The sequence below is a fragment of the Morchella sextelata genome (assembly GCF_020137385.1).
Source record: "Morchella sextelata strain SCLS chromosome Unknown scls_11, whole genome shotgun sequence".
Classification (NCBI taxonomy): domain Eukaryota; kingdom Fungi; phylum Ascomycota; class Pezizomycetes; order Pezizales; family Morchellaceae; genus Morchella; species Morchella sextelata.
The window spans coordinates 1,122,533-1,133,795 of NW_025408626.1; the positions used below are offsets into that span (position 1 = coordinate 1,122,533).

Sequence of the window (11,263 nt, forward strand, 5' to 3'; positions counted from 1 at the left end):
ATTCTCGCCCTTCAGTCCTGTTCTCCCCTGTCTTCATCAGAAAGAAAACCAAGTTCTTATCGATAGCAGAGCCCTTAAAGATTATTGAGTTCTAGCGATAGTATCTTTGAATAATCTGCAACCTGATTGTCTATCTTGCACGGCCGTCTCTATTCTATCCGATTCTATTTCTCTTAGAAAGGACCCCCGTTACAGATAATTTTTAAGGCTCAAGTCACCTTCAGATTATTCTTCCTCTATACAAAATGTCCGCCCTCTCAGCTCCCGATGCACCCCTTCAGATTGAATGGCAGCCGGTGCCCCTCCAGCTTGATGCCACCGGGCAGACACAGCTTGTCAAGAAACCCAGGACCGCTCTACAGACCTACATTCCTGGTTGTGAGCCTGCCTGGCAGGATACCGACGAGATTTCCATCCAACAGTTCTTCACAGAGCTTCAGACCTACCTCCAGCATAGCCTGCAGAATCAGTTGACCCGGGGCAGTCAGGCACTACTCCTTGTACAAGAGCGCCAGGCAGTACAGAATGCTCTGATGGCAGAAGCTCTTGAATACATGAGGCATGAAGTCAACTCTGTCCAGGAAGAACTCCGAAAGTATGCGGAGAGAGATGAACTGGAAGCCGATGCCATGGAGATTGAGTGGACAAACCCGGCAACTCCACCAGACTTTGTGGCCGAGATACAGAAAGCCCTTGATGAAGGAAGGCTAGTGGTAGCGAGACCAGCTACTCCGGCACTAAATCCAGGCTCCAGGTCCTCGTCCAGGGCAGCCACCAGGACAATGCAGCGGAAAACCAGTCCCTTCGCAGCATTTCCGGTCAGATCCACTAGGAGAGTTGTTCCTATTGTCCAGCCAGCGGTGGGAGCATCTCCCTTACCTCCTAGCCGCTTTGCAGGAATAAACCCATTCCTTGGATTAGCCGACCGATCCTTTGACTATGAGGGAGAACTCTATCCAGGTGCAGGCCGAGGACCTCCCAGCCCGCTAGCCAGGAACCCAGGAAGGTTCACCATGTCTGGGGCCGCTCAACCAGCAGCAACCTCTCCACTGGCCAGCAACCCGGCACCAGTAGCACCTGTGGCCCCTTCTGCTGCGGCCGCTGCTCCCCCTTCAGCCAATGCGCAGGGTGGAAGCGGTGGGAACCAGAACCCTCCACCTCCTGTGGCCCGCGCTCCTGCTCCTGGAGATTCAGACAGTTCTGACAGTTCAGACTCGGAACCAGAAGGTGGTAATAGAAGAGGTTGGCGGAGATACCTGAAGAAGAAGTTGGAGAAGCAACAAAAGGATTTGTTTGCTATGATGTCCCAGCAGTACCGACCTTCAGCCACCTCTCCACCTTCAGCTACTACCAGGGCCCGAGAGCCAAAGGCACCACCACCCTCCAAGTTCCAGGGCAAGGCAGAGCAAGTGGAGACCTTCATCCGGCAATGTGAGAATGTATTCTCCATTGAGAGTCTGTCCTTCACCTCTGAGGAGGTTAAGATCCGATATGCAGGCAATTTGATGGAAGGAGAGGCAGCGATCAGATGGTATGAGGCATACCACAACTGAATTGATCAAGCCTCCGTCAACCGCCTTGCTGGAATGCCGGTGACTTTGGATCTGAGATGGAAGCGCTGGGATTCCTTTGTGGATGCTTTTAGAGCAGCCTTCGGTGAAGCCATCTCTAGAGATGATGCTGTAGCCCAATGGAATACCCTCACCCACACAGCTCGAGGAGGAATAGATCTCTTCCTGAATACTATCATTCAGCTGATGTGGAAGACTGGCTATGAGGGTCAGTTGGTGGATGATAAGATCAACAATTCCCTCCTTGCAGACCTAGGTATGAGTTGGGCTCTTTTCAATCCCAAACCAAAGGCTTTGATGGAGCGGATAGCTGCTCTAAGAGAGTTGGGGCACACCCATGAGAGGTATCAAGGATTGGCAGCTGAGAAAGCGCCCCCTCGGACCCAGAAGGATCCTTCCGCTCAGAAGGACCAGCAGCCCAAGAGGAAGAGAGAAGCTGCAAGCTCCTCCGGACCTCAGAAGGTCCCTGGACCTAAAGACAAAGCGGTGGAACTGAAGGGTATCCCGGGGCATATTCTAGAAGAAAGAAGGAAAGCAGAAGTATGCTTGAAGGTATGACCTTCCGGTACTCCCTATTGGTAGAGTGCATAGACTGACTTGTGCAATAGTGCGGCAAGTCCAGACACAAATGGACCGATTGTTGGTCCAAGGAACCTACTGTTGTCCGAGTGGCAGCAGTGAGAGTACAAAAGCGGAAAAGAGGGAATGGCAAGTCCAACTCTCAGAAGAAGGCTAAAGTGGCTGCTGTAGTAGCAGAGGATCCACTTGTTGTACTCCCGGAGGTTACAGAAGATTTTGTTTTGCAGCCTGAGCCAGACTCGGACAATGAAATCCTCTGGTAGAAAAAGTGTCTGTTTGGGTCTATGTTTACTAGTTTTCTTTCATATGGGTTTTTTTTTTTTGGTTTCTATGTTTCTCTTGAATAAATTATGATTGTGTTTCTGCCTATTTGATTGCTCCAAGCACTCTGAGGATGGGTTTAAGACCCGAAACAGCTGGTCTGTCAGTGCTCTACCAAAGTTACATTTGCTACAAGACACTTCCAACCCGCTGCTAAAAAGACTACTACACAATACATCTGCTATATTACCGCTTGGGAATAGAACCGAAGGATCTCTGATCTTAGTAGTGCCCGAAGCTATTAGCTATGTTGAAAAGACAAAGAGAAACAAGTTCAGAACCCGCTGTTAAGCAAAGAAGGTTGGAACAGAGGCTTCCCTCCCTACCAGTACATGGAAAAAGACCTATACTGAAGGCAGGACTGTCATGGACAGTCAAAGGAAAGGATGAAGGCGCCCAAGGTTCTTTCCTGTTTGACACCGGTTGTACAGGAGCAATCCTCAACCAGAGTTTTGTCAGGAAGCATGGAATTCCCTTAGTGCGGCGGGATCAACCTCTGACAATGTTTGATGCTCAAGGAGATGTCATGATGGGAGGAGGCGAGTATTACACTCACCCAGTCCGCATGATTATGGGAGATCATAAAGAGACACTCCGATGGGAAGTGGCTACTTTGGAAGAAGGAATGGCCGGTTACCTGCCAATTAGTTGGGCCAGGAAGCATAACCCGAACATCAATTTCGAACTCAACACCATGAGCTGGAGGAGTGACTACTGCAAGCAGAATTGTCTCCCAGCGGCCACCAAGATTGAACTGATCTCTCCATACCAGATGTTGGAGGAAGAAGAAACAGTCTATCAATTGGTTGGTTCAGTATGGCATGATGAGGACGGAGGTGATATTGCTGAGAAAATACACCACCTATACCGGGATTGGGCTGATGTGTTCAGTCAAGAGAAGATTGAGGAAATGCCTTCGCATTCCCATAATGATCTGAAGATCAAACTCTTGCCTGGCACCGCTCCGCCATTTGGCCCGCTATACCCATGTTCCGCTCCAGAATTGAAGGCCCTCCGAGAGTACCTGGATAAAGAATTATCTTCAGGAAAGATCTCTAGATCTAACAGTCCAGCTGCGGCACCCATACTGTTCATTCCTAAGAAGGATGGGACATTGCGGATTTGTGTGGACTACAGAGGATTGAACAAGGTAACTGTTAAGGACAAGTACCCGCTGCCTATCATGAGTGAGCTCAGAGATAGGTTGTTCAAGGCCAAGATCTTCACAAAGATAGATCTAAAGAACGGCTTCAATTTGATCAGGATAGCCGAAGGTGATGAGTGGAAAACCGCCTTCAGAACCCGCTATGGACTGTATCAGTATAATGTGATGCCATTTGGTCTATGCAATGCTCCCTCCGCTTTCCAGGCAATGATCAATGATGTGCTAAAGGAACTACTGGATGAAGGAGTAGTTGTCTATATTGATGACATCCTCATCTACTCGGAGACTGAGAAAGAGCATGAGCTATTGGTCAAGAAGGTACTACAGAAGCTTAGGGAAGCTAAGCTCTGTGCCTCGATCAGTAAGACATCCTTCCATGTCCGAGAAGTAGAGTATCTAGGCTATCACATCTCGGAAGAAGGAGTATCTATGTCAGAAGATAAGGTGGAGGCAGTTAAGGAATGGCCGGTCCCTGAGAATATCAAGGCAGTACAGGCATTCCTCGGATTCGCAAACTTCTATCGCCGCTTTATTGAAGGCTTCAGTAAAGTTTGCAAACCATTAACTGACCTCCTGCAAAAAGACAAGAAATGGTATTGGACGGCAGCACATGAGCAGGCCTTTGAAGAACTCAAGAGGCTGTTCACAAGTGCTCCAATCCTCCTTCATTTTGACCCTAGTAGGAGAACGGTGGTCGAGACAGATGCCAGTGATTTTGCCAAGGGAGCGGTGCTCTCTCAGTATGGGGATGATGGGAAGCTACATCCGGTGGCATTCTATTCTAAGAAGTTCTCCCCTGCTGAGATCAACTATGACATTCATGATAAGGAAATGGGAGCTATTGTAGCCTCTTTCCGGGAATGGGAACACATGCTCAAATCCTGTGAGCAGGAGATCATGGTTTTCACAGACCACAAGAACTTGGAGTATTTTAATTCTACCAAGGTTCTCACTAGGCGGCAAGCTAGATGGTCTGAGGACCTCGCAGGCTACAATTTTAAAGTTGTCTACAGACCGGGAGAAAAGAATGGCAAAACTGATGTGCTATCTAGGCGCTGGGATCACCTCCTTGGAGAGGGAGGTGAAACTCTGCAGCCGGAGCCACAGATCTTTTTTAGGCCAGGTCAATTGGTTTTGGATCCTGCAAAGCTAGCGGCTGTCAGGGTGAATCAATTGCAGAATACATTCTTAGAGCGCCTATATGTGGCTGCTAAAGAGGATAGTTTCTGGCAGGAACTGCACCGCTCCCTGGTTGAAAGGAAACCAAATTTGGACCAGAACTTGTCGGTCAAGAACGGTCTCATCTTCTACAAGAATAGATGGTATATACCCAAAGACAAGAAGCTTCAGATGGAAATACTGTCCGATACCCATGACTCTAAGGTGGCTGGTCATTTTGGCCAATTTAAGACACTAGAGCGGGTGAAAAACAACTTCTTTTGGCCCAACATGGATAAGGATGTTGAGGAATATGTCCGGAGCTGTGATAGCTGCCAGAGGAATAAGACCTCAAGACACAAGAAGTTTGGTATGCTCCAACCGTTGGAGATACCCTATCGGCCATGGACTTCCATCTCTATGGAGGTAATAGTGGACCGTTTTTCGAAGATGGCACACTACATCCCTCTTCCTACCCTCAATAAAACGGAAGATTTGGCTAAGCTGTTCTTGAAGGAAGTTTGGAGACTACATGGTTTACCTGATGACATAGTCTCGGACAGAGATAGCAGGTTCATCTCTCACTTTTGGCAATCTCTCATGAGCCTCCTCAATGTGAAGCTGAAGATGTCCACATCTTTCCACCCCCAAACGGACGGTCAAACAGAAAGAGTTAACCAGACCCTGGAGCATTACTTGCGGAGTTATTGTTCATATCAACAGGATGACTGGGCAGAGCTCCTGCCTTTGGCAGAGTATGCTTATAACTCGGCGGTCTCTGAGTCTACCAAAGTATCGGCTTTCTATGCCAACTATGGATATGAACCCAGGACCAACTGGCCGGCCCCAAAGGAAGGAGTAGAATGGAACAATCCAGCAAGCGAGGTCATGATATCTCAATGGGAATCTATCTGGCAGGCTATGAACGCCAGCTTAGGTAAAGCTAGATTAAGGATGGCCCGGTGGTATGATGTTCATGCCCTGGCACCGCCTGAAATCAAGCCCGGAGATGAAGTAATGTTGGACCGGCGCAATGTGCAAATAAAGCGGCCTTTGGGAAAATTGGATCAGAAGAAGATGGGACCTTTTAAGGTCTTAGAAGCTATTGGTACCTGTGCCTACAAGCTCTCTCTTCCCCCTCAAATGGGAATCCACCCGGTCTTTCATGTCTCTCTTCTGGAACCTTACAGAGCACCGGTAGATCCTGAGAGAAGAGTTCCACCACCGGAATCCGAGGAGATTGAAGGAGAACAGAACTGGGTTGTCCGAGAGGTAGCTGATAGCCGGGTCAATAGGAAAGGAAGACGAGTGGAATATCTAGTGCTGTGGGAAGGCTATGAGAACGAGGATGCTACATGGGAACCTTGGGAGCATCTCAAGAAGAGTGCTGAAGAAGCCCTTGGGGATTTTCATATGAGGTATCCCAAGAAACCCAAGGATAAGCGGATTGTTGGGGTGTAGTTTTTTCCTTTAGGTTTTCTTCCTTGCATATCACGGAGTTTCTTGTCATATAGATTGGATGGTAATAGAATGGTTATAGATCTCGGAGACCAAGATCCTGGAAGAGGGGAGTGGTGTAACGGAGCCATTTCAACTGTCTGGTGTATGAGTACACACAGGGCCCGGTTACATGCTGAGAGTTATTGTTAGAAGCCAGTTGCACGGTGATATGAAAGTACCGGCAGTGTGGTTAGCTACCAGCTGCTAGAGTAACTACATTCCGGGCGCTAGGAAGGGGATCTATTCATGGGAGCAATGACTGACGAGTCTATGCCTCGCCAGTGACTAGAAGACCGGTAAGAGTGAAGCTCTGATTGCCCGGTGATCCTCTGTATCCTCTGAGCATTGTAAGTCCGCCGAAGGGCAGGGACTATGCTAGGGAAGTCTACAATAAGCGAAAGCTCTACAGCAATGATTAAGCTTACACCTGAGCGGCAGCTCATTCATGCAGGTCCTCGGTTGTGTGGCAACCAAGGCTGCAGGTGTTACAAAGGCTTTGACTAAGGGTGGTTGCCTTCGGTATCGGAAACACCTGCTGACGCTTAGAGAAAAGCGGGGTAGCGGTGGTATTGTTTCCGGTACTAAGGGAAGGCCCACCGGACCTTAGTAAGGAGTTAGGAGCAGAGAATAGAGGCCTTCGGAGTATAAGTACTCAGGTTCATTCTCGCCCTTTGGTCCTGTTCTCTCCAGTCTTCATTAGAAAAACCAAGTTCTTATCGGTAGCAGAGCCCTTAAAGATTATTGAGTTCTAGCGATAGTATCTTTGAATAATCTGCAACCTGATTGTCTATCTTGCACGGCCGTCTCTATTCTATCCAATTCTATTTCTCTGAGAAAGGACCCCCGTTACAGGAATACCTTGGATGCGACGTCACGATGTTACGATTCGGCCGAAGTAAAATTTACTTATTTTTGACTCTCGAAGCTGTTGTCAACACTGTTCACTCAATGGAACGACAGTTACTGCCCATGGAATATCGATCCCTCTACCGGAACATCATACTGTTGTCATTTCAGCAGTTGAGAAATCCACCGTCGACGTCAAGCAACTAGTACCAAAGGAGTTCCACCATCGTCTCCATATGTTCCAAGAATATGACGCTTCTATCCTGCCGCCCCATCGACCATCCCATGATATTGAGATAGTATTGAAGGAAGGTAAACGACCTCCCTATGGACCGATATATGGCCTCTCCCAAATCGAACTAAAAGCACTACGGGAATACCTTGATGAAAACCTACCTAAGGGATTTATTCGGGCCAGTGAGTCGCCAGCGGGAGCACCCATACTGTTCGTAAAGAAAAGTGATGGGACTCTCCGGCTCTGCGTGGATTATCGAGGTCTCAATGCAATCACGGTCAAAAATCGATATCCGTTACCATTGTTAAAGGAAACCCTGGCCAAGTTATCAAAAGCGCAATACTATACCAAGCTGGATCTACGTTGGGGATATAACCAAATCAGAGTAGCCGAGGGAGACGAATGGAAGACGGCGTTCAGGACTCGTTATGGACATTTCGAGTATACTGTAATGCCGTTTGGATTAGCGAATGCCCCTGCCACATTCCAACATTGGATCAATGATATTCTACGTCCTTACCTCGATCAATTTGTAACGGCATATCTGGATGACATCCTGATCTATTCGGAAACTCTGTCAGAGCACGAAGACCATATTCAGAAGGTTCTAAAGGTACTTGATGAGAATCATGTTCACCTTAAACCCGAGAAATGCGAGTTTATGGTTCAGGAAACGAAGTATCTCAGCCTTATTCTCACCCCAGATGGGAATAGGATGGATCCGAAGAAGGTCGTCGATGTGTTAGAGTGGTCTACACCGCAGAACCTTCATGATGTTCAGGTATTTTTGGGATTCGCTAATTTCTATCGACGGTTTATCCTAGGATACTCAAAGAATGTTGCCCCACTTACGGCTTTGACGAAGAAAAATGTTAAGTTCGAATGGACGGACGAAAGGGAGGAAGCATTCCAGACATTGAAAAAGATGTTCATAACGGCACCCATACTAGCGCACTTTGATCCGAATCGGAGAATCGTAGTAGAAACCGATGCATCCGACTATGTTTCTGCTGCAATCCTGTCCCAACGTGATGATGAAGGAATTTTACATCCAGTCGCTTTCTTCTCAAAGAAGCATTCCCCTGCGGAATGCAACTATGAAATCTATGACAAAGAACTCCTAGCAATTGTACGATGTTTTGAGGAATGGCGACATCATTTGGAAGGGGCACAATTCCCAATCGAAGTCCTCAGCGATCATAGGAACCTCGAATATTTTATGTCAACAAAGCTATTAAACCGTCGACAAGCCCGTTGGTCGGAATTTCTTTCACGTTTTGATTTCATCATTCAATTTAGACCAGGGAAACAAGGGGCAAAGCCGGATGCATTGACTAGGAGGTCGGGTGACCTACCTAAGGAGGGGGATGAACGGTTGACGCATCAAAGCCAGGTGGTTTTGAAGCGAAAAAATTTGGATTCAAAGCTAAGTTTGTTCGCGGGTTCTTTTTCAAATGAATCCGCTGAAGGAATGTCCACTGTAGAAGAGTTGTTTTTAAATGCTTACCAAGTTGACAGTTTCCCGAACAAAGTACTCGCGATGCTTCGGAACGGCGTCCGTCACTCGAATAAGATCTCGCTTGCCGAATGCACGGAAGATAACAACGGTCGGCTACTTTACTGTGGCGCACTCTATGTACCCGACGACAATGACCTTCGGCTAAGACTTCTAAAAGAGTATCATGACAAACCATCGGCAGGTCATCCAGGCAGAGCGAAGACTTTGGAACTCCTGAATCGAGAGTATTACTGGCCACAAATGCGGAAGTATATCGATCAGTATGTTCGGAATTGCAATGTGTGTACCCGTAGCAAGGCACCACGCAATGCACCCTATGGAGTACTCCGCCCGATGCCAATACCCGATGGACCATGGACGGATGTATCAATGGATTTTGTTACCTACCTGCCAGAGAGCGATGGATACAATGCAATCTTGGTCGTGGTGGATCGACTAACCAAGATGCGACATCTGATTCCCACAACTAAAGAGGCGGATTCAAAAGAAGTAGCGAGGTTGTACATCGATAATGTTTGGAAATTACATGGACTCCCTGAAACTATGGTCTCTGATCGAGGAACACAATTTGTTGCGGAATTCTGGAGGTCCCTTTGCGATCGTTTGGAAATATCGCCAAAGTTCTCTACAGCGTTTCACCCCCAGACGGATGGACAAACGGAAAGAATCAATGCTGTGATGGAACAATACCTTCGAAGTTATGTTTCTTATCAACAGGACGACTGGGTTCGATGGTTGCCAATGGCCGAGTTTGGAACAAATAACCATGCTTCTGAAACGACGAGAATTTCTCCATTTTACGCCAACTCAGGGAGGAATCCAAGAATGACTTTTGGTCCTTTGGAATATGGTAGGACGACAGCGGAGGATCAGGCCAATAGTATTGCAAGGGAGATGAAGGATATATTGGATTTTCTAAAGGATGAATTATTTCGAGCGCAAAGGATTCAAGAAGAGTCCGCCAATATACGTCGGACTCCAGCACCTCACTATTCTGTGGGGGATAAAGTTTTCTTATCGACCAGCCATGTCCTCACCAAATGACCATCGAAGAAACTCGATTGGAAACGCATTGGACCGTATGTCGTGAAACGGATCGTTAGTCCTTATGCCTATGAGTTGGAACTCCCTCGGTCTATGAAAGTTCATCCCGTATTTCATGTCTCTTTATTGTCATCTGCAGTAAACGATCCTTTACCAGGACAACAACAGTTACCACCACCACCGGTCGAAATTGAAGGACAGGAGGAGTGGGAAGTTGAGGATATTTTGGATTCCAGGGATCGTCGGGGAAGATTTGAATACTTGGTTAGGTATGCCGGTTATGACGAAGCTTCGTGGCAGCCATTGTCGGACGTCGAACATTCGCCCAATATTGTCAAACGATTTCACGAACGATATCCACGGAAGCCTAAGCCTACCAGGAGGTAGGCCTTAGAGGGGGGAGTGGTCTGTAACGGCAGCCATATGGTTTGGTTATGCGAGGTGTTGCGGTATGAAGAGGAAGGGTTATATAGTGTGGTTGGGATTTGTATAGCGGGTTTCTATTATGTTCTTTTTGTTTTTGTTATGTGAGGGTATGAGTCAGCATTGGGATTGGGTATGGATATATAAGGGGGGCGTTGTCTTGTGATTTTATGTTTCTCTTTCTCTTCTTTTCCTCTTTATGCAACCTCTGTACTTCACAGTTACGAATACTATTTGGTTCGCGCTACGTCATAGGGTTTACCTGGACTTTCATACCAGGTACAACCATCCATGGTCCATAGTCCACAGTCCCCGTTCTTGCCTTAGGTGTACCCTTCGGCCCCATAGTCCATAGTCCACGAACACCCTACGTCCACGTCTTCGCCTCGGTTGTATTCCTTGGCTCCATAGTTTCTACGTCCACAGTCCCCGTTAGACTGACGGAAACGAGTCCAAGTAGCGTAGTCCGCGGCTGCCGGGCCTAACATCTTGGTCTCGATGTATTCCATAAACCACTCTTTTGCCAACCCACACGTATACGTTCCAGCGAACAGCACTTTGTTCCTGTCCGTTCGGAACTTCTTCGGCTTCTGCTCAAAGTAGATCTCGCACTCCATGAGCCAATGTCGCAGGGTATGCTTCCGGGCATTATCGAACTCGAAGGGTATTTTGGCGAGCGAATCTACCATATCCTCGTCTTCAGGCGGCGCCGAATTCCGGTTCCCGCCTCGGTTCCTTCTCCAATTCTTCCGACCGTACGACCATTCACTGTTATCGTCGTCATCGTCGTCGGAAGGTTCTGGGTCTCCCCCAATATTTCCTCTTGGTGGGTTTTGTGGAGGTTGATTCCCACCATTCCCACCAACTGGAGCAGCTCCCACCGGTCCTCTACCACTATTGCC

At 47.7% G+C, this 11,263-nt stretch overlaps 3 protein-coding genes across 3 annotated transcripts; all 3 read left to right on the forward strand.

Annotated features, from left to right (window-relative positions):
- Nucleotides 1-245: 245 nt before the first annotated feature.
- Nucleotides 246-1,553, forward strand: H6S33_001710 (uncharacterized protein; the record flags this gene model as incomplete). The annotated part of the gene is made up of 1 exon (XM_044833067.1): nt 246-1,553. One exon carries the CDS (start codon nt 246-248, stop codon nt 1,551-1,553), a length of 1,308 nt encoding a protein of 435 aa, XP_044693771.1.
- Nucleotides 1,554-2,718: 1,165 nt separating this feature from the next.
- Nucleotides 2,719-6,255, forward strand: H6S33_001711 (uncharacterized protein; the record flags this gene model as incomplete). Its single annotated transcript, XM_044833069.1, has 1 exon — nt 2,719-6,255. The coding sequence occupies one exon, from the start codon at nt 2,719-2,721 to the stop codon at nt 6,253-6,255; it is 3,537 nt and encodes a 1,178-aa protein (XP_044693772.1).
- A 915-nt stretch (nt 6,256-7,170) lies between these two features.
- On the forward strand, nt 7,171-9,890 carry H6S33_001712 (uncharacterized protein; the record flags this gene model as incomplete). Its single annotated transcript, XM_044833070.1, has 2 exons — nt 7,171-7,189; nt 7,255-9,890. Coding segments are annotated over 2 exons (2,655 nt in total), but the record flags the coding sequence as incomplete, so codon positions are not given.
- Between the last annotated feature and the right edge of the window lie 1,373 nt (nt 9,891-11,263).